Genomic DNA, 23,750 nt, shown 5'->3' on the forward strand with positions numbered 1-23,750 from the left:
GAGTAAGCAATAAAAACATTATGTGAATAAGCACTACACAATTGTTTCTGGCAGCAAGATTTATCAGTGGTAACAGAAGACATAAGTACACTGCAAGCGCCATATTGCTACCGGCTACAGTGCAACTTAAAATGTTTAATAAATGCAAAAACATGATTGCTCTGTTTACTTTCATTATACTCAATTGTCAAAACCGCCACTGGTCTTGTCAGGTTGACAGGAAAGCCTTAGTAAATGGTCCTACTAAAACAGATGGGGATTTATTACTATTTACTATACTAGTTAGTAAGTACTACAAAAGACACAAACACATTCTGTATTCTGTACTGCTTCCAAATTGTGGGACGTGCACAGCTTGAAAATGTAGTTAGCTCCCGTTCCATTGCTTTTAAGATTGTGAAGAGACATCTATCAATCTTGCCTTTTAAACCTGTGTTATGATTGTGGTTATTTTATTTTTTATTGTTCGCAATGCTTTTAAATTGTCTATTATTAACTGCTCTGAGAACTTTTATTTATTTCTTGTCAAAAGCATTGCATAACAAATAAGTTTAATAAAATAAAGGAATCACAAACATCTAAATAGTTTTGGACCAAAAGCGGGCAACAGCAATCGCATTGTCCATAGCTTTAAACAACTCCTCCTCCGTGCATGAGGCAGGGCATTGTGGGCAAGCATACATATGAGAAGTTGTTTGTTCAGCTCCACAGTCACACAGGGTGGAAGATTCCTCCAGGTAGTGCCATCTTACCAGGTTGTCTTTTGATCTGCCCACTCCGCTTCTCAGTCTGTTTAGTGACTTCCAAATTGCCCATTCTTGGTTTGCCCTTGGAGGCAGACCCTCATGGGGGGCCATCCAGTTGGGATTGCCTGGTTTAGCTGCCCAGAGGGACACCCTTGCTGTTGTTGGGGGAACATCAAGAGGAGTGGTGGTTCTCATGAAGCCCTTCCTTGATTTGAGTCTGGTGGGAGGAGGCTGATAGTCATGCAGTGGGTGGCTTTCACAATGTTCGACCTTATTTCTCTCACAGTTAGCAGCAACTTCTCGTCGCACGTCAGGAGGGGCAATGCCAGCTAGCTTATAGAGTTTATCAACAGGTGTAGGTTTAAGGCATCCAAAAGCACTGCATTGCTTTGAGAACTGTTTTTTAGGTATGAATGCAGTAATACATTGTAAACATCCTCTTTATAAAACATGTCTTAGTCTTCTGATAACCACAGAAGCACAAAATTACTCTTCTGTGTCCATTAATTTGGTACAAATACTGTGAATGTCACCAGATGAAGAAACAAGTAAGCTATGTAATGAAAATGAAATTAAGATAAAGGGATACTACTATGGGTATTTTATCTGAAGTTTGGCAAGCAATTTTAGAAGTAGGGTGGTATGTGCATGCTTGCACATGTGAAGACAAATGGCTCGGACTACAGTCCTTTATGGTTAGTACTTCCACACACATTTACTCTAAACCAGTGGTGTCAAACTTGTGTCCCTCCGGGTGTTTTGAACTTCAGCTCCCAGAATTCCTGGTCATTTGACAAACTGGCTAGGGCTTCTGGGAGATAGGAGGCCCAAACATGTAGAGGGCCACATGTTTGAAACCTCTGCACTAGGTAGGGAGGACAGAATGGAAGTTCCACCTGGTGCCCCAACTGGGGACACCACACATTTTACTGGTTCAGTTCTTTCCCCAATATCCAGAAATTCAGCACAGTGCCTACCTACAAAGAAGAGCCTATGTATGTACAATTGAGATATTTCCAATCAACTATGAGCCTTTTATATTGTCAGTGAATGTTGGGAAATGGGCAATTTTGTATTGTGCATACAATTCCAAAAGTTCTGATCTAGTTTAAGCAAACAGCTCACTGGATAGTCTTAAATTCAGCCTCAAAATTCTCTCTTGCCATACAGGAAAAATAGTACTGGCAAAAATTGTCAAAAGTAACAATGGCTTTTTCAGTTAAATATGCAAACTGTAGGTAAATTTTAAAGCTGGAAAAACAACTGCATAATTCTAATGCATTCATTACTTGAGCCAAGGACTGATCTGATTCAGACCATCAAATCTTGGTTTCATAACCTGAAATACAAATGGGCTTTTTGCAAGCACTTACAATCATTTTGTAACATGAGCAATCAAACCAGGAAGCTTCTGATCAGCTAAATCTCACTGAAAGAAGAAAATTCTGGTTCCAAGCTTATGCATGAGCCAAGATGTTCAAAGAAACTTTGAAATTCAGGCAAAACTATGGCTAACCTGAGACACATAGACTCACTTTACTGATACCCAGGGATCATCAATTCAAATAAAACAAACATCAAATCACAAAGATGCAGGAAACTACAATAAACAAAACAACATTTAACTGGCATCAGCTTATTTTACTTTAGAGGTAAAAACTAGAAACCTGAACTTCCCAACCCATGTTGACAATCCAGCATACATAATTCAGTACTAGTAGACTAGTAAAATAGAAAAAAAGATCCTTTTTACTAGGCTGCCATGAGAAAATTGACTAAACCAAATAGGACACTGAAGGTTTAACTTGTGAGCAACAAGACTAGGATATCCTGTTTTTCCATGTATGCTTGCCTTATCTCTGCCTGCTCCCCATCAGAACTATGCCACGAAGTTCTACTTTGGACTATTGCAAGGGCACTCAAACTAAGTCCTGCAAACTAATGGCCTCCAAGGCCATTTACCTGGCCCCTGCCCTAAACTTTATTATTTATTTATTTCTATCCTGCTTTTCTCCCAGCTCAGAACTCAAAGCGGCAACCCACATATAAAAAGCAAAAACATGACATACAATAAAAAAACACAATTAAACATTCAATACATTAAAACCCTCATCTGGTATCAATTCATTTAGGCTATTGTCAGGTCCCTAAGTCTGAAATGACTTGAAGGGACAGAACAGCAACCCTAGTAACTTGACAATCTCATAATCCAAAAGCAGGCCCACACTTCCTATTAAAATACTGGTAAGTTTATGTTGGTTAAAATTATTCTTCATTTTAAATGTTGTATTTTTCTTTCACTTTTTTGCACTACAAATAAGATATGTGCAATGTTCATAGGAATTTGTTCATTTTTTTTCAAACTATAGTCAAATGTTTTTTTTTCAAACACAGTTTGAGGGATCGTCCCTCTACTTTAAAAGTTTGAGGACCCCTGGGCTATTATATGAATAGCCCACAGTGCTATATGTTTCAGGGCATAATGGTGATTGGAAGCAGGAGGGCATGGGGCAAATTGCCCGTTTCTGAAAGCTATTATAGTACAACTCCCATTATACACAGGGGATCTGTTCTAGGATTTTGTGGAGATACGAGAAACAAGTAACAGCAAATCCATCCATCCATTTACTCCACCGAGACAGGTACAACCAGGCACAAGCAGTCCGATACAAGCCTAAGCCAAAGCAGACTGACCACGTTTTCCCCATTCACCAACATAGTACTACCATACGTACATTTAAACCAATCTATGGAAATAGAAGGTATCACTTGACAACTTTAGGACTCTAATTCAGCATACAGAAAGATGCCTTATCCATATGTTTAATATAAGGCAAGTACCAACACATGTTTCTGTCAGGCTACTAACTGAACTACAACTGTCAATATTAATAATTAGGAACTTTTCTCAGCCTTCATACTATGGTAACAACATGAGCATAAAATCATAAATCAAATTAGAATAAATAGCAGTATCATCGTATTTCAAATGTGCTTCACAAAGTCATGGAACAAACAGTCTCAATTATGTGCTTGTGCACATGCACCCCTCATCTGTTTTCAACAACAACTGGTTGTCCTGGAATAACACAAAAAAGCCACCAGGTTTAAATACTACTTTAGGGATTTAGATAATAAGAACAAAATTTGAGATTGAAGACTAACCTGACATAACTTATGTTTTCTCTTGCCCTTATTGGAGCTTTTCTCAGCAGAAGATGTTTTCTGGGGCTCCCTTGGGTGCTTCTCAGATACATTTTTCCTCTCAGTTTTTGAAGGGTCTGTGTCTTTGTAAGGCTTCCCTGGTATTCTAGTTAACAGACTCAAGTCAATCTTCACAATAAGGGGATACCTTTCATCAGGATCACTGAGCGGAGATAGGAGTTCCTTCTCTTCCATAGGAGAGAACATTCTTTGCCTCAAAAAGCTGTCATCCTCCTCCATGGAGGGTTTAACAGGAGTCCTATTGCTCTCAGAATATCTGGGGGTTTGTGATGAAGGAGGAAGGCTCTCATTCTCATCAGAGTCAGAGGATGAGGTGTCGGTCTCGATGAATTCCTTAGATTTCTGGGTGGACTTGCTCGCAACCTTGCATTTCTTTTTCTCTGTCGTAGGCCGAGGGGATGATTTGGGTTCCTTCTTTATATTTGGCTTTCTGGAGCCTTTTGTGGCAGCCTTGTGCCTGTTTGAGGGTATACTAGTTGTCATTTCCATTGGGGTTTCACTTTCTATTTTCAGGCCTCCTCTGGGCTCTTCCACAGAAGCTTTCTCTGTCTTTTTGGGTTGCTTTTTACCTACAGTTCTCCTCTGTGTCATGCTTTCACTCTGAGCAGGTGACTTTTGCCTGCCACGGTTGCTCTCTGAACCTTTCTGGCTAGGTTTTGAATCTCTTCCGGGAATGGAAGATATGGAGTCTTTAGAACCACTTTGATCTGCATATCCACCCCCGCCACTTTGGTCTCTACCCTCTTTTTTGTAGCCTTGTGTTGATGGGATGTTACTGTCCACAGAGGAAGCTGGCGACACTTTGTGGGGATTCACCTTATTCAGCCAGTTGTCAAGCTGCCACTTGTTTGTAGGAGGCGGCTCAGGCTAAAGAAAGAAAAAAAGAAAGTCTGAAATGAACATGTCACATTTCTTTCACCTTCTGGGTAGCTACTGAGCTACAACTCTTTAGACAACAACTCAGTGAATCCCATAGCCAACATAGGATACACGAGAAGCCATAGTCAAAAATGTTAACATTTTCCAGCCCTGCAAAAAATAGCCTTTAAGATTTGGGATGGTGGGAATGTTCCTCAGTCCTTCACAGCTAATACAACACAGAAGCAATGTTAATTTCAAAGTATGTACTTTTCTCAGTTAAGACCTCATATAAAAAGGAACAAGAGGGTTGCCAAAATGTGCTACGTTTTCTTGACCTAGGACCTGAAACAGTAAGTCTTGTTGTGCTGCTCACATGTTTGGTTGCCCATCTGCCTTGAAATGGAACAAATTGTTTGATGTACAGAGAGACAACTAAATGTTCTGGTATGTGAGACAAAAAGGTATTGTATTTCCTTTTCTTATTCCTGAGATATAGAAAAACAAAGGAAGGGGGAAACTTCATATAGTTCTCAATTTTAATCCTCCTTCCAGAACAATTACGAGGGTTATCCAGAAAGTAGATTATGTTTTGGAATTAAAAATGAACAAAGTATAGGAGAAAACATTTACCATATGCAGTTGAAAGCCACACCCAAATACCACTTCTCAACATGGTCGCCATTCAAATCTAGGCACTTATCATAGCGATGAAGGAGTTTTGCAACTCCTTCCCCACTAAACTCTGCCGCTTGTGTCCTCAACCACTTGTTTCCAACAATGGGGGCGTGGCTGGCAACGCAGCATTTTGGCGACACTGCACAGCTGCGGGAAGGGGTAACAAGCTGGTTGAGGACGCAAGCGGCAGAGTTTTGTGGGGAAGGAGTTGCAAAGCTCCTTCATCACTATGATAAGTGCCTAGATTTGAATGGTGACTATGCTGAGAAGTGGTATTTGGGTGTGGCTTTCAACTGCATATGGTAAATGTTTTCTCCTATACTTTGTTCATTTTTAATTCCAAAACGTAATCTACTTTCTGGATAGCCCTCGTATTATAAAATATTGTGATGCAAACATGATCAATCAAACCTTCCCCAACATGCCCCCCAAATGCAGCCTAAATCTGCATGTTTCAGCAGATGAATTGATGGCCGATTGAAAGTCAGTATGACTTCTGGTTCCTTCAAACCCCTTTCCCTTCTCACCGAAGATAGAAATAAAAAGATGCCCACAAAACGGTGGGAGAAACGGAGAATTCTAGCACAACTGTGACTGAGCCGTAATACCCACTTCACCCTACTCTATGAAAACGCAGCAGCAAAGACACAGGTTCTTGGAAGTTCCACAGTAAGGTGTGGCTTCTTTCGATGTGTTTAGTATTCAACATGTTTTGTATACAGGCAGTCTCCAAGTTACAAATATCCAACTTACAAACAACTCATAGTTAAGAATGGGGGCAAGAAAAACAGGGAGAGGAAATCTAATCCTAGGAAGGGAAAATCACTCCTGAAAGAGGTATCATGGGAAAAGTTGTCTCAACTGAAGCTTTATCACCAATTCTGTTTTCACAAGCCAATTTTTCAAAATCAAGTACCTGTTTTGACTTACAAATACCTACAGAACCTATTTTGTTTGTAACTTGAGGACTGTTTGTACTTACATGGTCAACAAGATGCATTGCCAGGAAGTCCTCTGAGTATGTAATAGGGATCATTACCTTATTTCTCAATGCTAGCATTTTGCCTTGAAACTGGTTGCCTACTGGCACGTATGCATCTTGTGATTGGCTTTCACTGAATTACAGGGTACTTTGAGCAAGATGCTCCAAATTTATTTATTTGTTTATTTATTTCGATTATTTATACCCCGCCCTTCTCACCCGAGGGGACTCAGGGCGGCTTACAAGTGGCAATTGATGCCGTTACACTGTTATACAATGAACTAAAATGTTAAAACAGTTAAAACAGTCATAAAATACAATATACAAAGTTTAAAACAATGCAAAGTGCTTATGCCATTCATCCACCAGACCTTATACAAGAGCCATAATTCACACCGCGTCGAAGCCAACACATGCTTATTCTTCAAATGCCTGCGTACATAGCCAGGTCTTCAGTTTTTTTCTGAACCCCAGAAGGGATGGAGCCTGCCGAATGTCACTGGGGAGGGAGTTCCACAGCCGGGGAGCCGCCACCGAGAAGGCCCTGTCTCTCATCCCCACCAACCATGCCTGTGAGGCGGGTGGGACCGAGAGCAGGGCCTCTCCAGATGATCTTAAGGTTCTCGTGGGCTCATAGGGGAAGATACGTTCGGACAGGTAAATTGGACCAGAACCGTTTAGGGCTTTGTAGGCCAAGACCAGCACTTTGAATTAAAAGCCAAAGAGTATGGTCATCAAATGAGCTTAATATATAGATACTGGCTACATTGTCCAAATACCTGATCACCGTCCTGCAAAGCAATTACTTTACTCTCAGCTCAAGAACGGAAGACAAAATGTCAGTGGACAGCAAAAGAGATTTAAAGCTAAAGCTTAAAGCTTTAAAATGTGGAGTAAACACTAAAAACCGGGAAGCCCTGGCCCTCAAGCATTTTAATTGGAGGTCAGCTGTTACCAACAATACTATGGACTCTGAAGAGGCACGAACAGAAGACAAAAGGGAGAAAGGTGCCAAGGGGAAGCTGCATCAAGCAAACCCTGTCAGGACCACCCTCCATCTGGAAATCAATGTAATCACTGCAAAAGACCATGCAGATCCAGAATAGGTCTCTACAGTCACTTATGGACCCATCACCAAGACTCTATCCTTGGAAGACAGCCACGAGTGATCGCCTATGATGATAATGATAGATACTGATATCTCTAGCATCTGCATATCCTCACTTCCTCAATCCACTTCTGCACTACTAATACATATAAGGATTATAAAGACCATAGAGCCTAGAATGGTCACTTACAATATAACGGCACCTACCTCAGGGGATGCACTCTGTGATGGTTCATTGGCTTCACTGTCACTTGAACTACTTTCACTTTCCGAATCAGAACCAGAACTACTCTCAGATCCACTATGGCTGCTTGAGTCATCCCTAGAATTGTCTGCCCCTTCACTTGCATGCTGCGATGGTTCAGAAGTACTGAGGAAAGAAGAGGTAGAACAAAGAATGAAGAAAATCAAGATAATTTCAAAATATTCTCCATATTCTGAAGAGTGAATACTTAATTCAGCAAAGTTTAAATTACTTCTCCGGTCTGTTGAAGACACCTGTTTACAGTCATACAGAACATAGCAAGCTGCTTTATATGAAACCCAGTCCCATCTAGCCCAGCATTGGTAACACTGACTAGCAGTGTTTCTCCAGGACTTCAGGAAGGAAGTCATCTGCAACCTGATATGGAAATTCTAGGATCCAACCTGAGGCATTCTGCATGCAAAGCATGCGCTATGCAGCTGGGGAAAAAGGCCCCTTCCCACTTAAGATTTCCTTTAAACACAAGCTTTAAAGGAATGTGTTTAAATGTAACATAATGTCAAGGTATACCTACCTTCCAGGTGTACTTCTTGGAACTGTCTTATCAGAGTCCTGTAATTAAAAGATTCAACTTAGACTTTTGACATTCTTATACCAAGTATAAAACACTAATTAGGTACATTAAAGAAATAGATTCAACCACATTTAGAACACACAAACTTTAATGATCTACAATAATGAAATCTAAGACACCCGCTTAGCTTGCTAGTGTATTCAAATGAGTATTATTAAACATCAATCTGAGATCAATCAGCAGTCTAGGTAGGGATTAATACATTCAAATGTCTTTTGACAATATTTGTACACCAGCTGCCATGTATTTTATATACAAACAAATAACTGCTTTTTTATGCTCTCAAAAAAACATTATTACTCTTCTAATGCTCCCCAGGGTCATTCTGCACAGGAACATAATGCAGTTTGGAACAGCACATAATGCTGTTTCTGAGCAGCACTGAGGCCTCAAAAGACTGTTCTGAGCCACCTCCATAGTGGAACACCAGCCCAATAGCCCAGCTGTACCAAAGCCGGTTTGGCAAGGCTGGGCATGGGCTCGACTCCCTGAAGCCCCATCACACCCTCCTGAAAACAAACTGCAAAAGCCTCACTTATTGGGTGTTCCTTGCTCTTTACTTCCTGAGTTTTCACCATTAGATGAGCAAAACACCTTGGGAGGGGTGAGCTCCCCCCCCCCCCAAGCTTCTTTGCTCCCTGAATAACAAAAAATCAGGAAGTGAAGAGCAGACACCGCTGGAAAGTGGGGATTTTTTGTTCTTTTGAGGAGGAATTCCGGGCGGGGGGGGGGGGGGGGGAGATGATGCCATTCCATTTTCCTGAGGTGCCTGAGCCCAGGGACCACAAGATGGCTGCTGGGACCCGATCCTAGATCCTGTATGACAGTGGTTCTCAACCTGTGGGTCCCCAGATGTTTTGGCCCTCAACTCCCAGAAATCCTAACAGCTGGTAAACTGGCTGAGATTTCGGGGAGTTGTAGGCCAAAACACCTGGGGACTCACAGGTTGAGAATCACTGCTGTATGGATACAGAATGGCAGTCCCCACTGCCCCAACACCAGGAAATGTCTGAATTCTTCTGCAGGATTCAGACTTTTCCCAGTGTTTTTTTTTTAACCCAATGACCTGCATTAAGTAGTGTACCTGGATTTACTTGCATTAGTCTGTGTGTGTTGTGATTCCCACACAGCATTACATGGCATTATAGACGGGATTTCCGATCCCTTCAGCAAGTATATAAAACAGATGAGCATAATCCAAAATGCTGGTTTTTAACCTAATAAGTCCTCAATTACTTAGGAATGGGGTACTTAAAGGACAGCACATAATGAAGCTGGCTGATCTTTTCTGCTGCACTCAAAAGCAGGGAAGGTGACAAGGGCAGGATCCTTTCTGTTTTGCCATTAAATCTGTGAATCCTGCTTTCAAGGGACATTAACCTGGCATTGTTTTTCTTCTCTTTTCCAGAGCAGGTTACATTCTTTGTATTTTTCCAGGCTTTTTTAAAGGGGTTTTAAAAATAAAACTACTGCTGCAATTTGCTCTGCAAGGTTTAGTTTTTATGCCCCAACAATAAGCCATTCCCTGAAAGCTATAACTAACAATTGCTTAGATATACACATCAGTAAAACCTGGATGCAAAACTGCACGCAGATGTAATGGAAAGATTTCAGTTTCACCTTGGGCCATTTCACTCTACATAATCATAGCAGTGATTCCAGTTTAACTGCCAGGGCAGCATTCTATAGGATCCTGGCATTTGCAGACTAGGAAGGTTAGCAAAAAAGTTCCTCTTAAGTGCCCCACCAAACTACAAATCCAAGAATTCCCTAGGTTGCAGCCATGGCAATTAAACCAGAATCATACTCCTATAGCTGTGTCATGTGAAAGGTTCCCTTGTGTGACAACTGTGCCTTTTTCTAAAGAATCTAGACCAGGCTGTTTATACTCTTTATCATTACAATGCTGGTTACTGCAATGTGTTTTGCCTAGAGATGGGAAGGCCAAGAAAATGTTACATCTATTTTAGTTCATGTATATTGCATTGTATTCCATTGCTTAGGTTACACTGTTTAAACCATATACCTCCCTCCCCATGCAGCTTGGCAGAAATCAAGAACAGCCAATAAAAAAGTATAATAACCTGTTCACCATCACTGTCTTCACTGCTGCTAAGTTTCAAGTCATTTATCAGAACACTAGAAGAGAAAGAAACTTAACAGTTTAAAAGAAAATTCAACAGAAACACTTAAGATCTTCAAGGAAACTATGTCAATGCAATTAACTTATTGCTATTTTCATGATGAAATGATACTCTATTGAAGGAGTATGTTGAAAAGTTAAATGCTTAAGTCATTACAAGAGAAACAAGGATAAACAGGCTGACCATATGGCATTTCGTAAAAGACAGAAAGCTTATGGGACAAAGTGTAAGGCGTTTTTATACAGGTTGAGCACCCCTTATCTGGAATTTGAAAATTCAGAATACTCCAAAACTCAAAATTATCCACACAGGTGGATCAGATGCTTCCTGGTGAGTCAATGTAGAGAAGCTTTTTTTCCATATACATAATTATTAAAAAATATTTTGTCTAAAATTACTGTCAGGCTACATGTATCAGATGTATAGGACATATAAATGAATTTCGTGTTTGAACTCAATCCCATCTCCAAGATATCTCATTATGCACATCTATGTAAATACAGGTATTCCAAAATCCTCCTTCTAAACTTAGAATTGTTACATTAAGAAAAGCACTTTATATTGCTGTAATAAACAGAGTATCTTACTCAGTCTGGTTTGACTCGCACCTGAAACAAAAACAAAAAGTGAGGTTAAAATTCTTCAATGTAGCAGGCAGTTCTGAAATAAAAACAAAACCAAAAACCAAAATTGTTAAACAATGATAGTTTATTGCATTCAGACTAGGTCTACACATGGAACAGAATGTGTTTGACTGTATGTGTTTCAGAATGCTTTAAACAAAACCAGCTTTAGCGGAGAGACATACACAGAAATCTTCCTACAAAGATATAACAAGCAAATCAGAGAAAACTAGTCCAACCTGGGTATTTGCCTGCTGTGCTAGTTTTCTATTTCCAGGAAGCTTTAAATAAAGGAAATCGTCCTAATGTACTGATATATCTAATTCTGGATTTTTATAATATTTCTGAAAATATCTCAAAGAAACATGTAAGACAAACTTACGATTTAGACTGATGTCCATTAGAGGTTTTTGATGAAGGATTATACCTTTCTGGATTATAAAATGAAAAGGGAGGGGGAGGAACAGCAAATTAAAAAATAATCTATAAAATATATAAATTATCTAAGATACCACATTTGAACACAATAATGGCTGAAATGGAAACTGTATAACACCACCGCATTAAATAAGAAATAATGCAAATAGGTGTGACAGTAATGTTTTCCTGTTCCTGATTTAACTCTATTAGCTGCCTAATTGACCATAATTAGCCCGAAGATGCATGATAGAACTGTGTATATTCTAAATATATGACTCTATTTTTAACCTGATTAAGAGAGCCAGAAGTGAAAGACTAACATCAACATCAATTATAAAGTTGGCAGAATAGCCTAGTTTAGATAACAAGTATTATTAGACTTGTTTAGATAACAAGTAACACAAATGAGACAGATCTCTTATCTCTTGTATTTACTTAATGCACTTGGCTGGCGATGCTGCTATCTTAACAGCAGCTTTATCATCATCCTTATTATGCAACGGCTAAGTCCTTTTCCTTCAAAACCAAAAACAATTATAAAATTTCAAAACTGCACATTCTAACATACTGTTCAAGATCAAAACATTAGGTGTGTTTAGAGATTAAGAACCAGTAACCAGGTGGTGTCATTTTGAGACATATATGGTTGCATCCTTCCATGTTGCTTCTTGTCATTTTTTCAAGCAAACACTGCTAAAATTCACATCTTGGTTGTTTAAATCCTCCAATAAATGCAACACCTTTCAGATCGTTTCTGTCTATTTTGTTCGTAAAGGAAGATGGAAGTATGTGCAATTCCTTCACTTCTTGTTCAGTGTTGCCTCTGGATGCTTTCTGTAGTTTAATTCTCAAAAAGTCTTCTTTTACTGCACTTCAAACCCACCTTAGGGCTAAATGAAGAGAGGGCGCATAAAGTGACACTGCTCCAGCAATCATCACAACTAACATCCCAAGGGAGATGCCAACAAATGATGACCTTGAAAGTGCCAAATATATCAACTACACTATTTAGAAACCCAGAAAATACCTGGTTTTCTTCAAAAGACACTTTTCTGATATAAACAAAGAAAGTTGGGGAAAGAGAATAACCATTCCAAGTCCTTCAATTATCAAGATGGACCATCACTGTCCAACTACTTTTGCCTGTTCCATTAAGCCTTAAGACTATTGCTATAGCAAGTCCCTTTTGGACTTTGTTCTAGGACTTTGTTCTCACTGAGTGAGAATGTAAGTGCAGTGGGGTTCAGATATTAACTGAACAATCCTAGTAATTCACTAATTATTGCAGCAATGCTGTTGTCACCAGATACGGGCCTATTACTTCCAGATGGCTCTTAAAAGAATGAGAAGAATTGAGAAGTGTTTTTGAGAGAGGGTACAAAGAGTAACTTTGTCATACAAATGTGTGAAAGTACAGAACAAAAGGGCATCACACATCTGTTCAGGGTTTCAATGACAGATTATAAATACTAGGTATTGTCTCTTTCCCAAGTATATTTCTAATAAAATTATTCCTATTGTAGCAATAATACCGTATATTAAAAAAAAATCAAGAGAAAAAGAAAACACAAACAGAGGTAAAACTGTAAACTGGCCTTCAAACTGAACAGAAAATAATCACCACAATATTGGAATGTATAATTTAAAGCAATGGTGTGAAGGCAGAATATTGTTAGTACTAATCACAGGCTGTCTGATTCTGACCATGTCAAACTATAGGTATCTCAAACTGCAGTAGGAAGTGAGAAGCCTACGAGGAAGGTGGGAGGGAAGAAATTTCAGGCCTGTAGGTACAAGACCTGATCACCACTGTATGGTTGGCACTCTGCTTTGCAACATCTGAACTGAGCTAGTATTATTTTGCATAATTGTAAAATGTTGCCATCATGTCACATACTGTTTTGAAATTGAGTCCATCATTTTGAAACACCTATAGTTCTACTTTTGCCAAGTGATCAAATTAGTTGCTGGAGTTAAAGAAAATATAGTCAGACATGGAAATTATATCATGCAGCCCTGTTTCATTCAGAATAAACTTCTAGCAGCTATCCTTGGGAGGGCGAACACATTTTTATGTACCAACTTTTATGTGGATTGACAGTATTATGAGGGTAGAGAAGAGTAAGAGTTGGTACAACCACTGACAAGTTTCTACTTTTATGCCCAATAAGGAAAATGTAAGAAGTCCAGGCGTATCACTGTTTTGCTGCTTAGTTGTCTCATCTATAAACGTTACAAGGTATAATCTGATACCAAAAGTCTAAATGCAGCTGCAGCATCCATGTTATATTCAAGCATTTCTCAACCTGTGCAAAAGATTCAATAGAACTTTTTATAAAGATGAATGCACCAAGCTATTAATACTCTCAAACTATATCCTAGTGATATGTGCTAGAAAACAATATACAAAAATACAGTAAGACTACATGAACAATTCGGATCTTTAATTTGCCAAAGGTCACAACATATAATTATTAAAATTTTATGGGGAAAAGTGCAGCTTCCCATAAGAAATTTGAATGTAAAAGGCAAACAGGTAAAATAAATATTTAGAGCAATCAAACATGGCTTACTTTGTTCTCCGGTGCCAAAATTAGACTGCTGTGTGTCCTGTAAAAATACAAAATATTGTTTACATAAATACATAAAATACTGATAGAAGAAAAGCTTTGTTCTGATTGTCTCGGAGAGTTAAAATTTCAAAGAAAAAAATTACAGTGGCTCCCTTAAAGGTGGTGGAGACAACTTTGTCCCTCCAGTTGTTTTGGCTGATGGAAGCCACAGTGCAAAGCACCTGGGATTACCTACTAAAGTGACTTTCCAGTCTCTGTCCTTTACGCATAAATTACAACTACTATTTTACTGGTTGGGGTAAACATAAAGGAATTAGGACCTCTAGTTATTTTCAAGCAGTGTGATAACATCTACTGGAAAATGCACACATAGGAAACTTCTGTTTCCTCTTATATGTGTAACAGAAATTTAATCTAAGAATTTATGGATTATTTAAATTTACAATTCATTACAAAGCAGCAAACCACGTACACCAACCTAAAGGTAAGCTGCCCTTGCAAACAAACAACAATAGTATACAGAAAGTCATACTTGCCTTGTTATTTAAGCTTATGGTAAAGTCAATGACCTGAAGTTCTCAGTTCTGAATTACAAAAGCTCCCCTGCCAGGAAAGCATGTGGCTGTGTACCTATAAACCTGAGCAAGGCAACTAAGGTACATATTGTGCCCCTGGTTGATTATACAGTAGAATCTACTAAAGTAGGAGTTTCCCACATGTGGCTTAACAAGAACATAATGAATAAGGCAAAATAAATTGACAAAGCTGAACTATTGCCATTAGTTACTACATAATGTAACTGTGAGAGATTACTTATTACTGGTACACCTTTATAGATTTGCTTTAAAGAAGTTAGATAACAGAAACAATTATGGTTAACAAATGCTATTTATGAAATAGTATATATAACATTTATGAAGTTTGAGGTTGCTTGAGGTTGAAGGAACCAGAAACAGAAGTGCTAAGAAACATGCAACTGCATCAGTGATTGTTTTCTTGGGTGCAAGTTAAAACAAGACACTGGAGGACTATACCAAAATTAACATATGGTATTATCCTGATGATGCAACATAATTTTTTGAAATTAATCAAAGGAAAATACATTTCCGCCCACCAGTAGTCCTTTCAAAAAGAGAAACATTCACTGTAGTTTTTTTTTAACTGAACACTACAAAAGTTACAATAATTTTCCTAGGCAAAAAATTTCCCAAGTGTTCATGTACTATATATATATTACAAAATACAAGGGCACATTTAGAAGCGTTGCTTCACAGTTTTGGGACAGTTTTAATTTCTGAACAGTTGTTGTCTTCAATATGTACATTATAATGCATCCTCTAGAGCAGTGTTTCTCAACCAGGGTATTCTCAAGAGGTTCCTAGCATTTTGTCAAGATATAACATAAAAACAATACTTTTTGAGCTACTAAAATAATAATTTTTATGCAGATGTTTCCTGAGAATTGAAAATTATTGCAAGGGTTCTCCATCAAGGGAAAGGGCTTGAAAAAAGCTGTTCTAGATTTATCTCGGATCATTTATGTTGACTAGTGGCTCAAGATTTTAAGATGGTCAAAAGACTATGATGCATTATGTTTATAAATAGCACAGTTGGAGGTTCATGACAGGATAAAATGACCAATGTATATGACCAATTTTTCTGAAAACATGAAGGCATAATTGTTAGATATGACAAACACACTTTTCTAGGTAACACTAGAGAGGGAAGAACCAACTCAAATATAATCAATTTAAGAGAAAAGACGAACAGGATTAAAAGACAAAAATGTCCAGATTAAGAGCACAAACTGAAATCATTCCAATCCAAGTAACTGCTGAGATAAATCATCACAAAATTATTATTAAAGCCATGATCCATAAAAGGCAGTCTCCTACTTGCAGAATCATGTAACGTGTATCTAGGATTACACAACAATTTGTGCTATCCACTCACCTTGGTTGGGAATGGAAACTTTGAAGGTTCTGTTTTGCAAGGTGTATGAATAGCTGTCAATGGAGGTGGCCAAATATGGGTCATTTCCTATTATAAACACAAAAGACCATCATACACCTTCTATAATAATGCAAAAGAAAAGGCACACCTTAAGATATTTAAATTTTGGCAACATCTGCATTACAGTCAATGCCATCAGTAACTGACTGACCTCATTATTAGTCCAAATACTATAAAGAACTAATGGCTCTGTAAACTGAGATGAGATGAACGAACACAAAAATAACACTTTGTCTGATATCTCATTGGCTGAAACTTGATGAGCTGCTCAGAAGCTTCAAAATAAAGGCTTTTTCTGTTCTCTTGCTCCCACCATTGTGCATGCCTATAAAAAGTGAACTGTTACACAAGCATAAAGCACAAGCAAGATTTCTTTGTATGTGTATAGGATTTCTTCCAATGTCAAATGAACAGACTTTCAGATGTGCGGTGGGAATCAATTCTGCTAGCTGTATCTGCTCTGCTGAAAGCAAAAGGGGGTAGGGGATGGGGGGTTGCATGTCATCTGTGATTCATACTTTTCCACTCCTGATATGATCTGACATATAAAACCTCCATACCACAGATAGAAGAAATACTTCTATGTCAGTGGTTCTCAACCTGTGAGTCCCCAGGTGTTTTTGGCCTACAACTCCCAGAAATCCCAGCCAGTTTACCAGCTGTTAGGATTTCTGGGAGTTGAAGGCCAAAACATCTGGGGACCCCACAGGTTGAGTACTACTGTTCTATACCCATAAAAGAAAAGGTTCTGTCACAGGATTCGGGCTGTGGAACACCTTCTTCAACTAAGCATAACTGATGCCAACATTGTACCCTTTTTCAATATCAAAGGTTTTTTTAATGCTATGTGAGCACTTAAGAGTTTGCCCACTTTTATTTTATCTCCCTTTGTACTATTTTACTGATTAGTCCAGTAGTAATTTTTCAGCTGTTCTTCAGAATATAAGATATTTTTCTCAAATACCCCATTCCCTTCATACAGTCAATCAAGAAAAAAATAAAGAATTTTCTAATCCAGGTGGAAGAAATATGGAGCCTTCACCATAATTTTTGTTCCTCTAAACCAGTGTTTCTCAAACTCTCCTCCCTCAGGTATTTTGGACTTCAGCTCCCAGAAATCCCAACCAGTTTACCAGCTGTTAGGAACTGTGGGAGCGGAAGTCAAAAACATCTGGAGGAGCACAGTTTGAGCAACACTGCTCCAAACCATATCTTCTTCTCCACACCCCATCCCTCACTTGTAAATACCCCCTTCACTATATATGAAAGACTACTAGTACATCCATTTTTTTAGTGGTTTTTGAACTGGAAATGTTTTTTAAAGAACTTCTATAGCCCAGGACTTGGGAGAGTTCTGGGGACATAAAAATAGCCCATGTACTCCCAGAGCATGTCCAACTCTAATCATTTCATTGTTAATTATTTTAATACATTAATATGTTTTTCTTTCATGAAGCACATATGAAAAAGTACACTAATGCATTTGGGATAAAATCAAACTGTATACATTAACCAAGCAAATCCCCAAAGCCAAAACAAATATACAACTTACTTTTAGAATTTCATCCACACTGCTCATGTCACCAGATGCTGACGCCTACAATTCAATGTTCAGATGTTAGTTACCAGGTGCATTTTTAATTTAGTGTTTAATTCTGCAAGAAAATAAGTTATTCTGAAAACCAACAAACATTTATTTTCAATATAGGATTTACAATTACAAAATAGAAAGCCAATGGTGTTACAGCTTTGATATTTGATATAAAGGCTTCTCCTTCAAAACACTGCCAAACCACTTGTCTTTGTGAACAAAACGATCACTGGTTTTTACATATGTGAAACTTGAAAAACATATCATTTTAAAATCCTGACACAAACTAAGACAACATTTGTAATGCTGTTTCATGAATTACAATGTTTACCTTTTACCATTTTCAATTATGAGAATGTGTGCTTGAAATTTTTGATGAAACCTAGGAGAAGTGAAGGTGTTAAAATGGATGCACTTGTTGCTGTATTTTAGTTAGATGTCCTTACAAGCACATCAGGATTCCCTGGTGGCGCAATGGGTTAAACCTTTGTGCCAGCAGGACTGCTGACTGAAAGGTCGGTGGTTCAAATCCGGGGAGAGGGGTGAGCTCCCGTCTGTCAGCTGCAGCTTCTCATGTGGGGACATGAGAGAAGTCTCCCACAGGATGGTAAAACATCTGGGCGTCCCCTGGGCAGCGTCCTTGCAGACGGCCAATTCTCTCATATCAGAAGCACCTTACAGTTTCTCAAGTCGCTCCTGACACACACAAAAAAGCATATCCCGATTTCAGCAGAAGAATTTTTGTAGTAAACCCTCAATCCGTAGATTAATCTATGGAATGACAACATAATCAATTTCCTCATCTCATGACTTTTAAAAAAAACTTACATCAAGTGGCTGGGAAGGAATTTTCAGCTTTGTGAGATGTGCTTTGCTGCTGGGTTTCAGCTCATTCATATTGTTGCTGTGAGTCTGGCTACTGTAGTGTTCAGAAGATAGCTTTGGTTCCATGGATTCCTGGCCATCCATAGGCCTTACATAAGCAGTTGGCTTCTGCAACATTGTGTTAGATTTTGACATGAGTGAAGGAGGAAAAGACTGGTTACCACTGGAAAATGAATGAACACGAGAAGGTGAGTCCCAGTTGGCATCAGGATCTCGCGGAGATTTCGAACGCTGATGTTCCTTGCTGTGATGATCACCTCCATGAGATCTGGAATGACTGGGATTCAAAGAAGAAACAGCAGATGGTTTTCCAGGGCTGGAAGAACGGGACTTTGAATGTTCTGACCCATGCTGGGCTTTTTTGTGGCTACTGCTGCTCCCACTGCTGCTATACGAGTCACGATCATGTCTCTGACCACTACTGCTAGTGCTATTGCCACTGCTGCGCTGACTACCATGTCCACCTTGCAGGCCTGAGGACCGCTTCTGTGACTGAGAAGAAGTGCTAGGTGCAGGGCCCACAGGTGTCCATTTGCTGCTCTGATGAGAACCACCACTATGTCTCTGGTCACCAAAGAAACTTTGGTTTGATTTTTCGTCTGCTGTTGATGGTACTGTTGGCTTGGGCATTCCGCAACGTTTCTGGAGAGACCGGTCACCTATAATATCTGTCATTTCATCATAGTTTCCAAGCATGCTTTGGATACGACTAGACAATTTATCTTCTTTGCTGGTCTGTAGGAAAGGTAAAAACATGATGCAAAAGTACATTTTAAAATATACATTATATAATCACAATGTCTACCTTTTTCAATTCTGATTTATAACAGATTATTTCCTTTTTTGTTCAGTAAGATAGACAGTTACCAATCAAGTGTCTAAAATGAATTCAACATGAAAGCTTCATTTAATTTTTGTAATATGTATTTAATAGATTGGCAGCACCATTATTTAACGTTCTTTAAAGAAGTAACAAGAATTTTTAAAAAATTATACATAATCAATATTGACAACTTAGTGCTTTAAATTAATGAAATTAATAGACTGTGAGTATTCTAATAATGCACAAATAAGGCCAGCTCTCTATAAAAGCTCTAGTCACATTGTTTATGGACCTTCAGGACAAGTGGCAATCTTGCTGATTTTTCTACTTGTAAGACATAAGAGTCCTTGCTTATTGTGCTAACTGATTTTATAAAGAGCCAAAAGGTGATTGCTCTATTTCCGGAGCTTTAGAGAATCCTTCCTTTGAAATCCTTAAGACATGCCAAATTCACTTAGGATCTCTATGGTCCTGGATCAAAATAAAGGAGACAGCTGCCTGCCAAGCTATATTTGGCTCGCTTGGACTGCTCTAAAAGCTTCTTATGTCAGAAGAAACACTAAGAATTAATGACTTAGGAGTAACCATTTAAAAACAAACCAGGCTTTAAAACAGTGAAACTCCAGTAACAAAGCAAATTAAATAAATTATTAAAAATCTCCCTCCAAGAAAAAAAAACACTCAGCAATTTTAATACTTAATCCAAGCACACACAGGGAAATTTTTGATGCCAACTCTTTTGAATCTCAAGACTAAGATCCATTATACTGCCCATAGCCTCAACTTATTCAACTGCTTTTAGGCAGCCTGCTTAAAGCACCTTTTGGTTAAGTTTCTTCTTCCTAATATGCATATATTTCATATCAGTGTTGACTATATTGAATATTTTAAACAAAAAGAAACAGATCATGTTTATGAATCCTCCTTTCCAGTAAGTTAGCCAAAACACTCTTATGAAAGAAAAAGGAAAAAAAAAATGTAATGATTGCAGAACTGCTTAGTATGTTCACTGGTACAAAGCAGTACTGTAAATTTTGACAAGTCATGAAACGAAGTGGCTTTTTAAAGGGGGTTGAAAAAGAAAGAAGATGGGACAGCCACTTCATGGTGTCTTCCTGCATTTCTCAAATATATCTATCTCTCTTTCCCCTTCTCTTCCTAAAACTATGAAAAGAAAAAGGAATATGAAAATGTGGCAGAACATACTGCAGGATCATAGTGGGGGATTGTATGTTAACTTCAAAACGTCTTTCCAGATTACAAGATTATTTATTATTACTACTACCACTAACTTTACTCATAAACAAACTGCCTACATGAACCAAACGAGGGTGCCATTCTCAAACCAGAAAAGGGGGGGGGGTCCTCCTATATCCATATTACAAGATATCTTTGTAGGCAAACAAGCAGGCTAACTATAACTTGCTTGGGTATTTTAAAAAATGCAGCAACTCCGCCTTCACCAGCTTGTCTACATATGTATGTGTGCAAGCTTTTGGCCCTATTAATAACATCCATGCCACATAATAAGAAAGTGCATAATACTTATCTATTTATTGCTTATCTATTTAAAACACCTTGAGGAACACAGAAAGAGGAATGTAAAGATAAAAGGAGGGTTGTGTGCCAGGAAGAAGAAGTAAGACAAATAAGCCTCCATGTCAGCTTTCAAATTCAGCAACATGTAAAACAGCTGAACAACTAGACTACCTCAGAACCAATCAAGCTTTGCCCAATATTCTAGTAGACATATATCTGATATATTTTTATATATATACACACACACACACACACACACACACACACACGCACACAGCTAATACTCCAAACAAAAAATCTGAACTCAACTAGTTTCTAGTATGAATCCGGGCATTCTAGAATCTGTAATCCTTTCTTCCCAATAAGACTCAATTTATATAATGCCACTTTCATTGACCTCAGAACAGTCATGGTGCGAAGTCCAACATGATACCAATGACAGTAACTGAATTTCCTTTCTTTTCCTCCTGCAGCCCTCCATGATGCTCAAAAATGGTTTCTGGGTTTTTTCGAGCCCTCCAGAGCCATTGGTGGTATGTGTAGTGGGTGGGGGACTGTTAAGTGAGGGAAAACCCTTTTCCTTTTTTTACTGGATTCCACTATAGTGCTATCAAACTAACAGAAACATGCGCAATATTAATTTGGAGTGTTATAAAAAGACTTCAAAAACCCATGCACTTACAACTTTATATGGTTCAGCAAAGAGAGGAGAGTTAGGTGGAAAGGCTTCTTCGCCCTGCTGAATTTCCTGATTACGCCTTTCTCTTTCTTTGATACGCAGCGCATTCCGGTCTTCACGGTTCATGTTGCTATTAATGAAAACAATTTGATTACATAAAATGAGACAGAAAGGAAATAAGTAACAAAGGTGTTTCTTCTCCTTGACTCTTATGTAAAACATAGAGTCTTTAAAAACCATAATGCTTAAACTTTACATCTTGACTTACAGATATGACACTGACAAAACATAGGCAACTACTTTCATATGAAAACCCACACTACATTTTAAAACTTCCACTCTTTAGACCATTTTACCTTCATAATTGAAATAAGTACAGAGAAGAGAATCAGACATTCTAATCAAATTAAAAACTACATACTTAACTCTAACATTTCCCCCTATTGATTATGTCATTCAAATTACCTCCCACCAGTAATATTATTAAAAAGAACACATCCCCAAATACAACAATTGCCATCTCCTTTTATCTACCTCATTTTTCTTTCTTTCTGTCCCCAACAGATCCTCCTTCGTGTCCATCCACCGTAGCATGCTGTCAGCTTTGCTGTTTCTAGGTTCCCTAAAAATGACATTTCTACTCTAAATACATATTTCAGTAAAGGTAAAGCAACCTCTAAAAACAACTATACTTCCTCATAGGAGTAGAAGCTACTGGTTTTTGTAGGTAAAGAACTTGGAAGATTTCCTTACGGAATGGGCTTACTGAAATGTGACGTAACTGAGTCCTGCTTTATTTGACCTACTGCTCTAAATATAAGCCATAAATCTAACAGAAGAGTCTAAAAGGATTCCCCTTATATTTAAGGAAACATTTAAGCCAAGAAGCAGATGACACTAATAGCATTTGTAAATGCTACTAAGGACTAAAAGTTCACGATGTAAAGTAAATGTTGAAGAAGTAAGTTCCTTGAAGATTATTTCCTGTTTAGAACATGTTCACTTTCAAGAATGACTGGGCTTTATCTTGAATTTCACTGGCAAAGGGAAAGCAAGCCTTTGTGGGGGGCTAGAGTTGAATAACAGCAGGTACCAAATTTTCTTGAGACAAATTCCCTTTGAAGAGGTAGTATGCAATGAAAAACTCCAACCAATCTCCCAAAATGTCCCTCTCCCATTGAATTCTTCCATGCCACACACCCAACACTCCCAAGTCCTCTGATAGCCAAGGCTTCTCTGGAATGATTCAAATGGGGAGCTGAAGAAAAAAAGTCTCACTGCACAGACTTCACGCAACATTAGATACACAACAACAGCCTTCTTAACTACTCTTCAACCCACCTAATATGGAGCCTTAGGTGGCCTAGGGGATAAAAGCCTTGTGACTTGAAGGTTGGGTTGCTGACCTGAAGGCTGCCAGGTTCGAATCCCACCCAGGGAGAGCGCGGATGAGCTGCCTCTATCAGCTCCAGCTCCATGCGGGGACATGAAAGAAGTCTCCCACAAGGATGGTAAAACATCAAAACATCCGGGCGTCCCCTGGGCAACGTCCTTGCAGACCGCCAATTCTCTCACTCCAGAAGCAACTCCGGTTGCTCCTGACATGAAAAAAACCCCCACCTAATAGCTCAACTATCTCAGAGCAAGCGAATGCAAAGTAGCATACAAATTCTTTGTGATATTCATTTCTCTTCCACAGAGAACGTTTTATGTACAAAACCAAGTAATTTAGGAAGCTGCCCTCTCACACATTTTGAATGGAGCAAAGAAGCACCAATGTTACTAGAGGGAAAATGTTGGAATTATTAAAGGTACAGTAGAGTCTCACTTAACCAACATAAATGGGCCGGCAGAATGTTGGATAAGCGAATATGTTGGTTAATAAGGAGGGATTAAGGAAAAGCCTATTAAACATCAAATTAGGTTATGATTTTACTAATTAAGCACCAAAACATCATGTTATACAACAAATTTGACAGAAAAAGTAGTTCAATATGCAGTAATACTATGCAGTAATTACTGAA

General features: G+C 38.5%; 1 protein-coding gene across 2 annotated transcripts in view; it reads right to left on the reverse strand.

The window, feature by feature from the left end:
- aff4 (ALF transcription elongation factor 4) overlaps positions 1 to 23,750 on the reverse strand; it is an 80,983-nt gene that overhangs the window by 17,928 nt on the left and 39,305 nt on the right. The window contains exons 2-13 of one of the 2 annotated variants that reach the window (XM_003217383.4): positions 22,261 to 22,348; positions 21,730 to 21,856; positions 18,629 to 19,420; positions 17,762 to 17,806; positions 16,150 to 16,236; positions 14,197 to 14,233; positions 11,586 to 11,634; positions 11,168 to 11,188; positions 10,521 to 10,575; positions 8,377 to 8,414; positions 7,805 to 7,967; positions 3,912 to 4,838 (exon numbers count right to left, since the gene is read on the reverse strand). In XM_003217383.4, coding sequence (XP_003217431.2) covers positions 3,912 to 4,838; positions 7,805 to 7,967; positions 8,377 to 8,414; positions 10,521 to 10,575; positions 11,168 to 11,188; positions 11,586 to 11,634; positions 14,197 to 14,233; positions 16,150 to 16,236; positions 17,762 to 17,806; positions 18,629 to 19,420; positions 21,730 to 21,856; positions 22,261 to 22,265 — 2,346 coding nt within the window. In that variant the 5' untranslated portion in view covers positions 22,266 to 22,348. The remainder of the gene's footprint in view (positions 1 to 3,911; positions 4,839 to 7,804; positions 7,968 to 8,376; positions 8,415 to 10,520; positions 10,576 to 11,167; positions 11,189 to 11,585; positions 11,635 to 14,196; positions 14,234 to 16,149; positions 16,237 to 17,761; positions 17,807 to 18,628; positions 19,421 to 21,729; positions 21,857 to 22,260; positions 22,349 to 23,750) is intronic. The other variant, XM_062970390.1, reaches the window with a different exon arrangement.

Source organism: Anolis carolinensis, chromosome 2 (genome assembly GCF_035594765.1).
Source record: "Anolis carolinensis isolate JA03-04 chromosome 2, rAnoCar3.1.pri, whole genome shotgun sequence".
NCBI lineage: Eukaryota > Metazoa > Chordata > Lepidosauria > Squamata > Dactyloidae > Anolis > Anolis carolinensis.